The 17,542-nt window shown below is 52.4% G+C and overlaps 2 protein-coding genes across 2 annotated transcripts in view; both read left to right on the forward strand.

Moving 5' to 3' along the window:
- LOC122380350 overlaps nucleotides 1-611 on the forward strand; it is a 31,728-nt gene extending 31,117 nt beyond the window's left edge. Inside the window, exon 18 of the mRNA XM_043363436.1 lies at nucleotides 559-611. Within this exon, the coding sequence (XP_043219371.1) occupies nucleotides 559-611 (53 nt within the window). The remainder of the gene's footprint in view (nucleotides 1-558) is intronic.
- A 1,677-nt stretch (nucleotides 612-2,288) lies between these two features.
- Nucleotides 2,289-15,827, forward strand: LOC122380318. The gene is made up of 4 exons (XM_043363373.1): nucleotides 2,289-2,497; nucleotides 13,410-13,900; nucleotides 14,197-14,370; nucleotides 14,679-15,827. The coding sequence occupies exons 2-4, from the start codon at nucleotides 13,419-13,421 to the stop codon at nucleotides 15,022-15,024; spliced, it is 1,002 nt and encodes a 333-aa protein (XP_043219308.1). The 5' UTR covers nucleotides 2,289-2,497; nucleotides 13,410-13,418; the 3' UTR covers nucleotides 15,025-15,827.
- Nucleotides 15,828-17,542: the final 1,715 nt, after the last annotated feature.

Below are 17,542 nucleotides of genomic sequence, written 5' to 3' on the forward strand. Positions count from 1 at the left end.
AGGGGCGCGCATCTGCCCTGTGGCGCGCGCTTCATTTTGTGTAAAGCAACTTGCCGGCTGCACATTGTACCACTTGTAGTGTTTAGATGTCTGTACAATGTACTTGAGGACTTCGACGTTCGTTTTAAACATAAATAGAACTTATTGTCGTTTGTGTGTCGAATTCGGGGGAGTGTTTTCGGGCGGCGTCTCACTGTTGGATAGCGCACTGTTCGTGGACCCACTCATTTCAGTTTTAGTGTTTTGTTCGGTTTTAATACCAGACTACGGCATTCGTTAATCGCTTTTCCCGACATCTGGCGATACGCGCATTCAAGCGAACGAATGCTCGGATGCTGACCAGTGACCGATCACATTGCGGTAATCATCCGTCACTTACCATGTTGGACACTGAATCCACACGGACAGATATTCGAGGACAGGCTGATCTCAGACATTTGGGCGAGACGTCAGGACGCCGGCCCACTCCGAGTGAGCTGACACCGCCGCGCCAGTCGGACGGTCGGGCGCTGGGGAGAGATTTCACACCTCTGAGTGAGGCTCCTGGCGGGGCTCCAGATGAGTCGCCCGTCACCACCGAGGTCCGACTGCCGCTGCGACTGATAGCCTGAGGTCTTAGGAGTGATTTGGGATGAGGGTTGCGTCACTCATTATTTACTTCAGGAACACTCGCCGACCGTCGGCACCAACAGGCATTTGCTACCGAGTCGTGGTAGGTAGCAGGATAAGAGAAAGGCCGAGAGCGCGAGATTCGTTGAAAGTGACGGCACACAACTGCAAAACCAAATTGACATGTAGGGAACGGTCAGCACATTGCCGGCACGAATTGCTGGCGCATTTATTTGTCACCGACTACCGCCGTGACCTGTTTTCCTACGCTCCATCAGCAATGGTTCCAGGACTTCTCACTCTAATGAGGTACTACGAGCTATGCCAAGGCATACGGTGTTCGAAAACTCAAACAGGGTACATTGAATTAGGAACACAAATACTTGAGAAAAGTAATTCAGTTATTTGGTTGCCAGATCACACGGATTATAGGAGAAACGGGTATTTCTACGCTGTTAACCAGAGAGAAAATGGGCAGTCAGGCATTGCGGTACAGCATCATTCCAGGCGTTTTCAGTAGTGTCATCTAGCGGCGAGAATACAAGTAGATCGGGTGATGCGGCACAGTTTCACTCCCGGCGTTTTCACTAGTGTTATCTAGCGGCAAGAATGAAAGTAGGTCGGGTAATGCGGCACAGTTTCACTCCCGGCGTTTTACTAGTGTTATCTAGCGGCGATCATGTAAGTAGTTCGGGTAATGCGGCACAGTTTCACTCCCGGCGTTTGCTGACGTTTCAACGAAGGGGTTTCGAGTCTTCGAGAGACCTACAAGGCTCGAGTGGACATGCGGGCATAACGTTTTTCTTAATATTCCAACATAGAAGTCGTAAATGCTCCAACGCTAGTAAAAAAAACACTCATTGCAATTTATGCTTGAAGCGAATAAGGAATATAGGTTCGTGCTTTCTATTGGGTTCGGATTCCGGGAATTAGGTAGCAGTACCTATGACTCGCCATGTTTTAGCTGGAGTCTTACTACTGCGTTCAATGAGTAGTAGCAATGCGCTTCAAAAATCAAATACATGACTGACGGCTCGTATACCTCGACTTTATCGTTCGCCGGCCTCTGTGATGACTGATGAGTGTGTACTGTCGGAATATGAGCGCCAGCAATTCGTAGGTATGATATGTGTCGAGGGTTAGATTAGGTTCTGCCTGCAAATAGGTCTTATGACTCTAAATATCAATCCTCCCGTCTATCCTAATAGACGACAAGAATATTCTCTAGAAGATTATAGGTATACGCTCTCGATATGGTGCTAAGTTGCTGCAGCCACAAACACGATATATATAGCCGATAGCGCTCTGAATGAGACATTATTTCCTACTTATAAGTTACACAGCAGAGTACCAATATGGTAATTATGTGATGCTGATGCCAAATAGCCTGGACATGCTTATCATTGTCTCCGAGCTGATGTCTGGTGTGAGTGGGACACCAGTCGTTGTCGAGACACCTGTGTCCCGTCAGACGCCCCCGGTGGGCGGCTCCGTCACTCGGGCCGATCAGTGGGGCCGGCGCGCTCGCGCTCCGCGGTCAGCTCGGGCGGCCGGCCAGTGGCCTGAATTCCCCTCGACCCAGAGCGGTGACACACCGGCCTAGTCTCCCTCCCCCACCCCAGACGACCGTCCCCCCGTCCCGTCGCCGAAAAGGCGCGACCGTCCACCTGATCAGACTGCCGCGCTCGCGCTCAAAAATAGCGCGCGCCAGTGTCAGGGCGCGCGCGCGCTGCGACCGCCCTGTGTTGGCGCGGTCGGATGCCAGCCGCTGGGCGGTGCCGCCGGGGCGCGTCTCTCTCGGCCTGCACACGTCTGTGTCGCTCGGTCAGTGGAGGAGGCCGCGGCTGGTCCGTCCCCGTCCAGAGTCCGTCCCGCTCCGCTCCGACAGGTGAGCCGCGCCCGAGACCTGCGGGGAAACGGGAAACGGGGAGGGGCGAGAGGGGGCGGGGTCGAACAATCCGGGAGAGATTTACAGAGGGAGGCTCAATACTCTTCGTACGTCGGTGGGGTTGGTACACAAAGCAGTTTCGTTCCCATAGGCAACATCGACGAAGCGAAGCTATATGGCCTGTCACATGGCTCGTGCATCACATCCATCACACCGCCTCTTCCAATATGCGCGATAAATGCTAAACAAATTGCAAGCTTCCTTCGCTGCAGTTGTGTCAATAAGACGCTGACATACTGTTCACCCGGAGGTAAGTATCTTTGAAACTATGCACCGTAGAGCTTTTGAATCAATTGATCGATATACATATTTGACATAAATGCGACTCTTACTTTGGGCGCCGACATTGATCTGACCTTATGTCGTCATCCCGGGGGCCACGTAGGATCAGCATTCTTTGACTGATTTAAGTACCTATGGCTTCGATAAAAAGGTGCATTGAAATCAGGGGCGCTATACTCTCTCTCTCTCTCTCTCTCTCTCTCTCTCTCTCTCTCTCTCTCTCTCTCTCTCTCTCTCTCTCTCTCTCTCTCTCTCTCTCTCTCTCTCTCTCTCTCTCTCTTTATCTCTCTCTCTGCGACTGTGTAGGGTTGACGTAGCGTCCTTTGTTTCATATTTTTAGCTGCGATACGAAGCACAAGGTCGCCATCCGTTCACCTTACTCACGACCTCACAATAGTCCTTTATTTTGTCAGGGACACTTCATCCGCGCCGTTCTAGCGCGCTTCTGCTGAATTCCGACGGACACCGCAAAAAGCGGACACAGCAATTCGTCACATCATTTCTATTGCTCCTTCTCTTCATATGAGAAGATTATCACTTTCCTTCAGACGACAAGGTCATGTTTTTCGTCCCAGTGTCAGAGGGAGCTGCTGGTAGCCGTGCAATACTCACTGCAGCAGTCAGCACACTGGCACTCAAAAAGCCCCTGTTCGCACGCACAGGACGGAAGCGGGCGGGAGTCTTTTGTCGCTAAGCCAAACAGAGCTGTTTGTGTACGAACAAACGTTCAATGCACGACAAACACCGTCAGTTTTGGTGGAGATAAAGGTTCCATTCGGATGACAAGGACATTGGTTAATTTTCCGTCTATGTGGAGGGATTATCTCTACAGGGAATCTAGTCGGTGAACGTTTTGTTGCGCCATAAGTTTATTATTCTTTGTAGGTGTGGGTATAAACATGTTGCAAACAGGATATGCCTCCATACGATCACGTATAGGCTTTACCATAGTGAAATAAATAACACTATGGTTATTTATTACACTATGGCTTTACTCTCTAGGTTTATTGTTTCTCTGCCCGTTTGTGGCGTATGGCCAATAAAAAACAGCATGCAAAAGCAGCAAAATGAATAATTAAAAAATAAAACCTAAACGGTGAAGATAATAAACCTCTCGAATAGTAACCAAGACAGCCGCTCCCGCTGTATCGCCGCAAGGGCGACGGGCGCTCACACTGTTGGACGGAGTTGAGGTCTGACAGATCTGGATTTAGCTCAGCCATGGCCGTCATGTCAGTGGCTCACTTTGTCAAGGTGTTGGACGGACCGCGGCGCCGACCTTGCTCAAGGGAGTTGGCGCTGATGAATATACAGATAAAACAGACAGCCCTTTGGATGGGCTGTCTGTATGGCTAACAAGTTTGGGCCCTGTGGCATGTTTGGGCCTTGAGCGTTGGCGTCTATCAGACTGCGAGTTCTTTAAGAAGGTTACTGTCACATCACCGTTGAAGTCACCAGCAGATCAGAACGTCTCAGGAAAGCGGGTACGGGAGTGCGTGCCGGAGTCAGTCGGGATCCTCTGCTCAGGTGACAGTTGACAGATGGCTTTGACAGCTGAGGAGCAGCCGTCATCGTTAGTCAGGGCAGGAGCCGTCGGCAGCCGGTCCGTCAGGAGCCGTCAGTGCCGGCCGGCGGCGGACAGCGGCGGACTCTGTTCACTGTTCAGCCCTCCTGCAGTTACCGCTCCGCTGGACAGCTGAGACTGGGGCCGAGCTGAGGATGGATTGCCTGCTTCATCATCAACGTCATCAGTGTCATCAAATGCTCAGCAGCTGCAGCTGATGTTGGAAAGATCTAGAGCGGTGACGAAAAACGAGACAGATGCGCCGCATCGTGAAGGAGCTCGATCGATTGAAGAGCAACGGTCTCTATGTAAACAGCTGCCGGGAAAATGGTCATTTATCAGGTTGGAGGCGCGATGGCCCGTTTGGTGCGTTGCATTGATGGTTATATGGGTTGTTTAATGTCAGTGATCACGGTAATACCCGACGGTGACATCACGGCGACTATCCTCGCTTCTGTTTCCGATAAAACCCACCTACGCACGACATCAGACGACTTCCGAGCGGCGCCGATCCAAAAACACCGAGCTGCTAATTGATGGCTGGCGTCGCCGGCGGGTTTATTGATGCTGGGAGCGGCAGAGGGCTGGCACGGCCGCCCAGCTCGGGGGCGGGCTGAGCGGTGTCCAGGGTGACTGGAGGGGACCCTGGCGCCCGGCCAGGGTCGCCGACGCCCCGCGGGTGTCTGGGGTCGAGGCCGGGCCGCTCTGCCGCGGTCCGCTGGTCTGGTGCCGGCAGCGCTGGCCGCGGTTGCTGATGGGAAGGCCGGGGAGCCGGGCAGACCGATGAGAAGGCCGCAGGGACAGCGGCAGTGCCAACTCAAACACGACGCGACGGTCACCGGCGGTGGGGATGCACCACCGGGAACCGACGAATCGAACCCATCCGATTACTGGAGCAGTGCAGCGCGTACGGCGTGGTGCGGAGTTCCATCGTCTGAGAGCTAAGGCCACCCCTTCTTTGGACGAGTCCTAGCTGTCTGGTTGAAGACGTTTTCGTGAATTGGACACAGGTGAATTGGACAACCTTTGCTTTATGTTCATTACGTTTCCTTAACGACAGGCGCTTAACTCGTAATTTAATGGTACTCCAGTGGATTAAATTTAATTTTGCATGCAAAGCAACCAACATAAAATATTCCAGCCAGCCGCGCTCTATCGTTGTCCGTGTGGAAGGATCCGGAGCGGTGCCCGTCTATCTGTCGGCAGCCCTTCCCCGGATCAGGAGCGTCCGACTGCCCGTCTCCCGGAGTTCCACGCCAGAGGAGCTGACGCTGCGTCCGTCCGGCTTCCAGATGGAGCTCGGAGAGCCGTACTACGGAGACGCCGGCGACCCGTACTACGGAGACGTCGGAGATCCGTACGGCGACGGCGCGTACTTCGAGGATGACGGAGATGGGGTGTCCTGGCAGCGGCCGCGCCGGCCGGTCGTCATCGGGGCCAACTGGAGACGCCGCACCAAGCGCACCTACGACTACATCCACCGGCTGCGGGAGGCCTACTACGAGCCGATGACCGACTACCTGGACCGGCGCAACGGCGGCTGGCATGCCACGGCCCGGCCGCCGGCAGCGCGCTCCTTCGACGAGCGCGTCTGCTCGACCCGGTACGGTCCGCGGGCGCGGGCCAGCCCGCCGCCGCGGCCGCCGCCCGTCCCTGAGTATCACCGCAAGACGTTCAGCGACGACCTGCTGGAGGCGCTGGGGGTGTCGCTGCCGGACCCGGCGCGCCTGCCCGACCCCAGGGAGCTGCGGAAGGAGGACCCGGTGGTGCGCGGCCCGCAGCGCCCGCAGCAGTTCCACAACTACGTGCCCACCACCAGCGACAAGATTCTGGAGGCGATGGGGGTGCGCCCGCGCGGCTTCTCCGAGCTGCCGGACGCGCTGGAGCCGACGCTGGACGGGGCGATGGTGGCGGCCGATCCCGCCGGACGCCGCGCTGCCTCGGAGGAGTGATGGCGATGGAAGCAGGGATGGAGACGGAGACGGAGACTGAGATGATGCACGGAGACGGAGGCGGGCAGTGAAGCGAATACGGAGGTGAAACCGGGAGGGGCCAGGAGACGGCCGAAGAGAGATGAAAGGCCGAATTTTGTGGTATCAGGTTCTGCAGCCCGGATAAGAGGTCCGAAAGGTCACGGGCAGTATCAAGACAAGCTTAGTCAAATTTGTAGATATGAAAAAGTTCAAAACTTAACATGTTGACAAGAAAAAAGAGTGAGCGTGGCAAAACTAAAAGTTCAGTCCGGTACCGCTTCATAGACTCCGAACAGTAATGATACGGCATTATCGCTGGCACCTACATCGCTTAAAATGAAGTCTTTTGAGAAGTGACATCAGCAATAGACGGTCGCAATAGACAGACGGTCGCAATAGACAGTCGTTCAGGTCTCATTTACACCAATCAACCCATATACGCAACCAAAGTGTGACGTCATGACTAGTGGCTGGGGCATAATCAGCTGACGGCTCTGTGTTAAAGCAATGGGACGAAATTTTATCAGTATTTTTAGAACAAACTGGACCTAGTTAGATAGTTTGGGGGCCAGTTTCTAGGTAAACTGAGTATATTCTATTTTTCTACGCCCAAAAAATGCTATATTTCAAAGCGGGAAGGACCGAATTTCGCGAAATTGTTACAGGCGGCGAACTTGACGCACCAAATACATGACCTTGAGACGCGAACTGTGACCGCGTCGGGAGGATTTTGATGCGTAAGGTTTGACATATTTGAGTTTGAGCTGGATAAATATTTTTTATTTATAAAAAGCAAAGGATAAAATACACCATATAAGTTATTTTGAAAATCTTTTTTATTTTAAATCTATTATTTTAAACCTCTTGATCTAAAATGTTTTGTATTTCTGCGTCAACTTCGCCGCCAATTAGGTTCTCACGAAATTTTGTGCTTTGCGTTATTAGATTTTGCAATATTTTTTCATAGAAAAATAGATCATACATCGTTGTCCTAAATTCAGCTACTAAAACTATCTAACTAGGTCCAGTTTTATTGGGAAAGATCGGCAAAATATTGCCCCATTGCTTTAGCACGGGGCCGTCAGGTGACTATGCCCCAACCACTTATCGTGACGTCACGACTTCGGTTGCGTATAGTACAATAGCATTCCTTATCGACCTGGACCACACACAGGGTAAACTATTTAACTTGGGAATCACTAACTTTACTCAAGCTGCAGTTACTGAATACGATTGTATAGGTATGCATGTCACCGTAAACACATTCAGCAACGGTGACAGTATTATATCAACAGGGTTCCCGATGATATCACTAAGCAACTAACAATAGTGTTAAGCTCTATGGTTCAATGGATGTGTGATTCGACGGATTTGTCCAGAATGTTCACCTTTGTATATATTTTATGAGTGAGCCATCTGAAAAGATGATTGCTTAACCGTTGGTAAACATGCCAATAAAATGCACAGCATTCGTGCAACTTTGTACCGATCATAGCACGGAATGGTGTTTATCGCTGGGTCCGTCTTCGCCGTCTGCTTACCGCATTTATTTATTGTCGCTCTCCTCTGGGACCACATCGGATGTGATCCATCCACCGCAGTCCCGTCGGCCTTGATAACAGGATGACAACAACAGTGACACTGATCTGCTCGATCAAACAGGATTACCGGGGGACGAAATCCGACACAGAGGCCGCCGAAAGGGGCTCAATATAACTGCCGCTGAGAATGTTTGAAGGGTAGATACTCTGAGGTCTTGTATTAGCTGCTGCGGTTATAGGCCCTGTGCCAAACACACTGTCAATGATTCCAGCTTGAAAATAATTCTTGTCGTCGCTAAAAACAGTGGCATTTATGAATCATGTTCTTGAATTGACAATTCACAGCAGTTAGGGAAGTCAGTCAACGAGACAAACATTTAGACGAAACATTTAACGAGACGTATGGACAAAATTCACGTTACATAAAGTACCAGATATTCCGAATCCGTCCAATAAAACACGTTGTTCTTGGTGACCACAAACAAGTCCGTGATAACATAGGTATTAGGTAAAGCATAAGTATCTCGCCCATATCCCAGTGATTGAAGTGGTGTTCCGCTGGGGACAGTCTACTGCTGAGAGTCGGGGCGGTGCGGTGACCTCGTCTGTGTCGCGGCGTCCGGCCGTGGTGGGACGGCCGCCGAGCTGGCACCCGGCCCGGCGGCGTATTTCGGTCGCCCCGCTCCAGATAGCTGGCATTGCTCGGGCCACCTCGAGTCGAGATTTGGCGACAGGACAGCCCGGAGGGGCGCGCTAGAGGAGCAGAGAGACGGGTCATGTAGGCGGGACACGACCGGGCCGACGCCGAGGAAAAAAGGAATGTTTATTTTAAAATGTATGTTGAAGCTTCAAAAGCGATCCCAAGCATGGTCTAATTTATCGAGTTTAGTTTTCCATATTCTTTAATAACAATTCAATGATAATGCTTAAAGAGAATGTTTGCAGTCTGTGGAGGAAACGACGGAATCGTCAAACTATGTAAAAAATCTGCTAATTCCGCGCTTTGACATTCACGATCATTTCCCGTCAAGATAAGATATGATCGGTCCACCATCCTTCCACCCTGGCCTGGAGAGCAGCGAAGGGGAGCGGGTGGACGGCCTCCTGAGCCGTTCTCCCGCCAGTCTGGACAGCTGCGGTGACCGGAGCCGCTCTGTGCAGACAGTGACCCGGGCCCGGGCTGACCATGACGGTCCGGGTCACCAAGGAGCGTTCACCCGTGCCACGACACCCGCTGAGACCGGTCCCTGGCCCGCTGCGGGGGCGGGGGCGGAGAGAGAGAGTGGCGGAGGGGCAATTAGAGAGGGTGACATGCCTAACCGTTCACAGTGAGCCGCTCCAGCGATGCTGCGCACGCCGTCACAACACGGATTTGCGCACCTTCTGTCACATGTCAGAGGATTTGTGCCGTGACGAGACTGGGAACACGAGGGTGACCTTCGCCACCCGTACACAACCCGCTAGCCCAAACGATGACCGATAGCAATGTCTTGTGGTTGAGATCACTCGGAGGTTTTGCCGCGTGCCTGGGCAGACCACAATTGAAGGTTTGTGACTTCCTAATAACATGACATACGACGCGGAGACCGGTCAGAACCGGTGAGGTGGCGTTCTGGGATTCCACAACACCGGCCTCTGCCAGCAAAATTAGTGTGGGCGGCAGACTTGGCAGTCGTCCCATTTTAGCAGATGCTCTGGAAGAACTCCTCGACGGTCAGGCTTCAGAAAAAATAACAGGAAAATTAATGAAAGCAGAACTAACACCGCTGTTTGAATATGTTAAAGCTAAAATAGCCAAGCAGAGAGTGAGTCCAACATCAGCACAACTATGCATCCACAGCAGCGTAACACTGGTGCGACAACAAAACCCAAATGCTTTGCTCGGTTACAATTCAACTCGGAAATATTTCCGCCCAATCGTACATCTTTCAACACTGGTAAGATTTCATCGTCTGCACATTGCTTGCTGCAGCTCACTGAAATAAGAAATCGCCCCATCTTTTCATGAGAACAGACATGTGAACAGTGTCCCAAAATTGTATTTTCGCTTGGGTGTCGGAGGGGGAAATTGTCACCCAAAAGGGAGATAAGAGTGGAAAACTGTCAGTCACACAAGGCTCAAATAGAGTGGAAAAGGATCTATGGCGACTGGCGTTATCGGTATACAAGTGTGACAGATTGTAGGATGTAAAACAACCACCCACGCAAATGCTTGCTGCCAGTAAAACTGGGAGTGGAAAATAGCTCTTAAAAATGGGGATGAGAGTGCAAAATAATTTGCCTTTGGATGTCAGTTCCCACCCAAATTGACAAATTTTGGGATACTGCATGTGAACCGACGTGGTCAATTGAGAATCTCTTCCGAATCGTTTAGTGATCTCTCAGTCCGCTGAGAATTGCGTATCACGTCTATACTGTACTGTAATTTGACATTGTTCTCGACTGTCAGCGAACTGTTGGGACTAATCGTACTGCTATGGTTTTGTACTGGAGCTGTGTACTGTGTACCATGTGTTGTGTGCTGTGTGCTGAGATTGTGTGATTGTATGCAGTGCCGGGTGCTGGGGCTCTGTACTGTTTTCTGTGTTGTGTGCGGGGCTCTGTGCCGTATACTGTGTTGTGCTGGGACCGAGGCGCCAGCCGGTGACGCCGGCCGGCCTGTGGCTGTGGTCGGTGATGTGACTGTAGACTGTGCTGTGTGCTGGGACTGTGGGCTGTGCTGTGTGCTGGGACTGTATTGTGTTCTGTCTACTGTGTACCATTGGACTGAGGCGCCAGCCGGTGACGCCGGCCGGCCGGCCGCGCCGCGCCGGCCGTGTCCGGCCCGCCCGGCCGCGCCGCCCGTCACTGACTGGCGCCTCTGTTCCAGGTGTCCACCATGTCGCGCTACCGTCGGCCCCGACACCACACCTACGATTACAACTACAAGGTAGGCGAGAGCAGCTACCAGGACATGCTCGCCTACCTGGACCGCAAGCAGGGGCTCCGCTCGGCCAGCCCGCCGCCCGGCAGAAAGTCGTTCGCCGAGCGGTTCGTCGAGAAGCCTATCTACGGCGACGTGGGCGCCCTGGCGCTCGGCTCGGCCGCCGGCAGACCGCTCGCCGGCGGCTCGGTGGACGGCGAGACGCGCGCCGCGCTCGCAGACGCCGATCTGGAAGCCGAGGAGTTCATTGCCGCGCTGAAGCGACGGCCGCGCGCGCAGGCCAACGGGCCGTCGGCGCTGGCCGGTGAGCCGGGCGAGGATCTAGGAACGCGCACCCGGCGCGCCCTGCAGAAGATCGACGCCGATTTCGAGGCGATGGGTCTGTTCGCCCGGGCGCCGGCGGCGTCGGCGGCACTGGCGGTGCGCGAAGACGGCGAGGAGGCGGCTCTGAGCTCAGCCAAGGTCAGCTCGGCGCGGGTCAGCGCCGCCGTCTCCTCAGAGAAGGTGGCCGCCTCGGAGGAGGCGTCGGCGACCAGGGCCAGGCGCTCGGTCCGGTACGCGAACTGAGAGGCGCGCGGGCCGGCGCGTCAGACGGAGACGGGGAGAAGACGTCGGGAGGTTACAGCTGATGTTGGAGATTCGGTGGAAAGAAATTGGAGGACTGCCGAGATGAGTGGCAATCGCACGGATCAGAACGCTGAAGACGGTCTCGAATGATTCTGGTGTTGAGAATATCGGCTCAAAACTGCCCCGGAAAATGATTAAAGGACGCTGGATGAAATACCGTACAATGACGCTTGCTCCGATCGTTATATTTTGCATTCATTCTACTATATGAATTATGACTGTTCATCGGAAGTTACAAATCGGGCGTTGGTTAAGAGAAATCAGAAAACAATCCTCACCATTGTCGGGGGTTAAAGTGAAGGACTAAACTCAGACTTACCCGACATAAAGACGTGGAGTTCGGAAACAGAATGTATTGAACAAAGCGAACACAGGTTTATTTATGACAGAAACTTGGGCGTTGGCCGACTCTTCTTTGGGTGGTGGCCGCTACGCGGAAAGCAACGATTGGACGAGAGACAACAAGGGCTGCAACGCTATTGGTTGGACGGAAGTTGTTTTGGAGCACGCGATCCTTTTTGTGAGGGGGGCTGGCGCCGGCTTGACCCGACTCTGGTATTGATCCAGTAGTCGGTCCGCACGAAATTGTGGCTGTTGAGGTAGGACAAAGGACGCGAAGACAAAATGATATATGTAAAGGATGCCGCACGACACCATATATGTCCGGTTGTAAAATGTTATCGTGGCGATTTGATGATTATGTAGACGATCGTCCCAAACAGTTTAAACCAGATGAGACAATTTCGAGCACACAATCTAGTGCAAAGATTGTATGACTAGAATTAAATGGAGACACACATTGCCTTTATTGAGTTGCTAATAACATTTCCATTAACCTCTCTATCCTCACTGCTAGTCTATGCCAGTGTTTCGTTACGTATTTATTTTCTTTTTGTTCTATGTATTACGCTGTTTTGCTACTTACTTTTATGCTCGCTTATAACAGAGTGGAACTTGGTTCCCCTTTGCGTCTAACGCTACTATTAACCAATGATGCGGGTGAAACTAAGAGTGTGATCCGCTTTGAATAACCGAACAGTGCTGGGTACATATGGGTCTTGTAAAGACTACTGATGTAAAACACTGCCTAGTGTCTAATAGCTTCTGCCGTCGGTCTGTATTTGTGACCACAAAAGAAATGTCTAATACTTTTGTAAAATAACTAAGATGCTGACGTTCACTCAAATCTTTTTAGCTTCTGGTTACAAGTGATGAAATACAGGTACACAACTAATCCACTACATAACTTATAGATTATTGACAGACGGACGGACTCGCGCCTTTGTGCTTTGTACTCACGGATAGGACGCCGTTTGTTTGTAACACCAGTTGCATAGTTTTGCCCGTTACTTGCCATTGTGCTAGTCCAAGCATTTGTATGTTTGCCTTATGTTTGTACGAAAATATACGGTTGAAACCCAAACATGCTGTTATGGAGAAGTTGAGGGAGGATAACTACTTTTTTACACAGTGGACAGTGAGCACTTATATCTTATAAGGATAGGTATCTAATTTGCACGTCCAGACTAAATCGATACCGTACCGCATTTACATAAACTGCACTTTGCCACTACTATAGGCACAGCCGGTGCTGCCAGTCTGTAGCATTTATTATTATTTTTTATTAACAGTAGCGAATAACGAACAAAAAGAAGCTCAGCCATTGTATCGATGCATTGAAAAAGTCTAATATAAAAAGGTTGAGCTGGGTGACTGAAGGGTAAAATAGATATCCGTAACGTTTAACAGCATGACGAGCGGTCAATTGGAGGATATTCCATGCCTTTCCCCTCAACCCCACCCCGATCAAAACCCATAATTCGGAACGGGCACCCTACCCCCCGCGCTCCTACAGCACGCCTCACTGTACCCGGCTAACGGCTCACGACCCCTCCCCTTCCCGACACAGCCCACCGTCGCTGACACCCGGCCCCGCCTGCAGCGCGCCGCCATGAGTGCCTCGCTGTACCCGGCGCTGGGGCGCCGTAACAACCTGCTGCGCTCCCTGCGCGCCGAGGCGGCCGTCGACCGCTCCTTCTACGACCCGGCCGTGGACCGTCAGACGCTCTACAGCCTGCCGCAGCGTGCCCGCTTTTGGCCCGGCTCGGACACCCTGTACGGCGACGAGTGGCAGTACTGGTACGGTGACATCGCCATCCCGGAGGAGCTGAGCCGGCCGCGCCGCCGGCCCAGCTGCCTCGACGACGAGCAGGGTCTCAACGAGCGCCTGTTGCGTAAGATGCGCGGTGACAAGGGCGAGTTCTCGTCGGGGGCGGCGCAGCGGCGCTCCTCGGCCAGCCGCATCGAGTCGGTGGCGGACGCCGCCGAGAGCAGCATGGAGCACCTGGCGCGGGCCCGCTCCCTGCGCGCCAGCTCCGTCAGCCGGCTGCAGGCCACCCGCGACAGCATGGAGCGCGACGCCAGAGCTATCAGGTCGGTGGACGATACTGCAGGGAGGCGGGCTCGTAAACGTAATATCACACAGTAGGCTGTGCCGCAGTACACCTGCCGGTTAGACTGTACCGCACAACATATGTAATCGGCAAATGTGCCATGGCCCATGAGCCACGTAAACGTGCAGCGTATGTGTGTTATGGGCATGCGCCAACAATTAAAATGCTTTGGAACTTTTAATGAATAGCCACTGAGTCCCCTCTCAACTACAGAGGATTGTAGGTTCGTCCATCAAAAAACACCGCTAGCTGAACGCGCCCTCTCCCGCTCCGCAGGGCGTCGTCTCTGTCGCGGCGCGCCGTGACGCCGTCGTTCAGCGAGGACCCGTACGCCGACATTGACATCCCGGAGGAGCTGACCCGTCCGCGCCGCCGGCCCGTCTCGCTGCAGCGCGAGAGCGACGCGCTGGTCTCGGCCGAGGAGGCCTCCGCCGCCAGCCGCGCCTCCAAGTAAGCGAACAGGAGCTAGGGCTGGTGAAAAGGGTGGGAATGAAGCCATTTATAGTATTATAACTTTAAACATCTGGTATGGATTTTATTTAGCAATAACACAATCAACAATGACGTCTCTACTTTTAGCACATCAATGTAGGTAAATACGTGCACCAATTTAAAAAGACTGTCAGATCATGGTCAGATCTCGTTCCCTTCCAAGCCGGAAACATACTGCTATAAGTGTCAGCTTTTGCTGTCGTTAGAGCCTCAGTTTCCTGTTGCGGTGACGTGACCGCTGACGCCCTTCCGCTAATCCCCGTCAGGTATCTGCGCTCGGTGCGCTCCGTCTCCGTGCAGAAGATGAGCTCCTCGGAGCAGCAGACCAGCTCCCAGGAGATCCGCTCCAGCGCGCGCGGCCGCTCGGCGCTGCGCAGCTCGGCCGCCGCCGCCGCCGACTCCGAGTACCTCGGCCTGGACGGCAACAAGGTGTATGTGCCGCCGTGGCTGGAGAACCACCCGATCCCGGACCCGCCGCAGCGGCGCGCGCCGCCGGCCGGCGCCATCTGGCCCGAGAAGCGGCCCTTCTACGACCTCAAGAACGACTACGACGCCATGCTCTCCTACATGGGCGTCACCAAGGAGCTGAAGAAGGCCGTGGGCGCCGCCTAGGGAGGCTCGGAGGCCGGCGGGGGCGGACTGGCGGCGCCACTGACGGTCGGACAGCGGGGGCGTCCGGCCGACAGCGGGCGGCGCCGGCACCGGCCCGGACAGCGACTAGATCGTCACGGAATTCTCAGAAGCTTCCTCTGTTTCTTAAAACATAGCCACGAACGCTTTTGTTAGTTCCCACGGAGTTACAGTTTTTACTATCAGCACCGGTAGCTGTAGTTTGACTCGAAAGCTGCTGTGACAGAATACATTAACGAACGAACGAGAGGGACGTAGAACGTGCCTTGAGGCACAGCGGGAGGTCACTATGAGGTAATTTGTTTTTCTTTTTCACCAGATGTAGTCAAAGTTCACGGTTAGGGACGGTACAGTGGTGGGGCCGTGTCTAGCCGTGTTCTTCTATCCCCTTTCGCTGTGAATCTTTAGGTCACCTACCAAGCGAGACTGAAGTACGAATGTTTCACCCTGGTGTTTAGGGCCTTGCTCGGTCTCACCAAAGGAATGCATCCAAGTTCAAACAATAAGAAAAGAGAAATAAATACAATTGTGATCTAGGCTAAAATGAGACACGAGCTAGTATCCCAGTATCTGACCTGACCAGTGTAAATACTTCCGCGTGACCTTGTTGACCTCCACAGACGTGTGTAAGAGAGCCCTCCCACCACCACCCTCCATTCCTGCATTTACCTTCCCATGTGCTCCCATGTAGATTGGATTGTTATTAGGAGGAGACTGCCAGTGTTCGCATCAACATCCTCTGCGCGAGGTACGGACACCGACCGTTAATAGAGTATGCATCTGTAGAGCGGGCCCAATCGGTCGAGAGGTTAGACAACATGTCTGCTCCCCTGCATTGGACCGGTCTCGGGATGATCAGCATGTGCGGGCAGCAAGCGTCTAAGACACTTGAACCTTACGTCGCTACATGTGGTATTTGGTTAAAATACTACTCGACTGAGTACCTATACCAAGTAGGAAAAGAACTATTTCGTCCTATCACCAGAAGTGCTTTCATTGTTTGACATCAGGGCAAGCGTAGCCAGCGAAAAGGCACGCTTCTGTTGCTTGTTTGTTTGTTATAAGCGGCTTCTAAAATACACGTTTTTAGATTATTGTCGTTTGTTGGTTCCAGTCATCTTGCAAAGTGCACCGAGTAGTCCTCATGACAAATCGGGGTTATCGTGAGCCGTGACCATTCGGTAAGCCGAGAAGGTTGGTGTGATATTGGACACCGATGCTGACTCTTCGCTGGCTGTCCGTACCTCACCACTGAGAGCGATGGAGCCTGGGGCGGCCAATCAGAGGACGAGGAAGGATCGGCGTGACTCTGATTGGCTGGTAACACATCGCCTAGATTACATCCGGGAACTGTCCGGGGAAATCCGATCGGTGATGAACCCACGACCCCCAAGCGCCCGCCGGGCTGAACTGAGAGCAGCTGATAAGCGAAAGAAGGTCGTAGAAGAAGGTGTACGTGCGAGAGAGGGATGGAGTTTTATCGATTCTGAAAGTTAGTTCAGGTTCATCTGGCTTTTAGTATTTGCTGTTGTGTTTTACAGGTAACCGTTTTAATGCAGGTCTGCTATACAGTGGCCGCAAAAAAATCTTTACAAAGGTGAAATGTAATGCAAACGCAATGAGCGAGCCGCTCCTATATCTCTTGTACGGGGGGTACTGGCGACTTCTTTTGACATGGACATAATACATATGGTCTCAACTTGCGAAATAAACAACAAGACTGTGGTCAGCGATCATTGTCAGGGAAGATACACCCTGTGTTGGAGTGCCTTTGAGGTGGTGCTTGTTTATCCCTATGGGAAAAAGATGAAACAAGTCAAAGACACTCCAATTCAGGGTGTATCTTTCCTGATAATGATCGCTGACCACAGTGTTGCTGTTTATTTCGCAAGTTGAGACCATATGTATTATGTCCATGTCAAAAGAAGTCGCCAGTACCCCCCGTACAAGAGATATAGGAGCGGCTCGCTCATTGCGTTTGCATTACATTTAACCTTTGTAAAGATTTTTTTTGCGGCCACTGTACCTAATCTGTTGATAATGTTTAGTAAGATCCTCGGCTACTAGTGGTGCCAGTTTCAGAAAATGTATCTTACGTCGACTGTCCGTCCAATAATGTCCAAGCCAGTCAAAGGGGCGCGGGAACTAGGTACTTTAAGAGTTTTATGCCACTTAAGTTTCATCCCTTGACTTTTTCAGGAAAAAAGAAAACATTTGCATAAAAAGTGCGGTATTCCGTCTCAAAGTTGTGGGGCACCCCCCCCCCCCACCGTCCCAAAGTTGGGGGGGGGGGAAGTTGCGCGCACTGCCCCCCCCCCCCGGTTCCCGCGCCTATGGCCAGTCATTTGTCCGAAGATGTCCAGAAGCTACGCAAACACTCAACACTGATATTTAATACCCTTTTAATATATATTACCAGCTCAAAAATGTTTATCATATCGAAAGCTGAGTATTCTATTCGTCAATTAGGTAATGCTATACACGATTACTTTATAAAAAT

The sequence above is a fragment of the Amphibalanus amphitrite genome, unplaced genomic scaffold (assembly GCF_019059575.1).
Source record: "Amphibalanus amphitrite isolate SeventyFive unplaced genomic scaffold, NRLGWU_Aamphi_draft 000096F_arrow, whole genome shotgun sequence".
Lineage (NCBI taxonomy): Eukaryota > Metazoa > Arthropoda > Thecostraca > Balanomorpha > Balanidae > Amphibalanus > Amphibalanus amphitrite.

What these genes read in the sequence shown, in the direction of transcription:
- LOC122380318 (XM_043363373.1), top strand. Translation starts at nt 13,419, where the DNA reads ATGAGTGCCTCGCTGTACCCGGCGCTGGGGCGCCGTAACAACCTGCTG. An exon ending in CGCGACGCCAGAGCTATCAG is followed by an intron (nt 13,901 to 14,196) that starts GTCGGTGGACGA and finishes CCCGCTCCGCAG; the next exon opens with GGCGTCGTCTCTGTCGCGGC. An exon ending in GCCGCCAGCCGCGCCTCCAA is followed by an intron (nt 14,371 to 14,678) that starts GTAAGCGAACAG and finishes AATCCCCGTCAG; the next exon opens with GTATCTGCGCTCGGTGCGCT.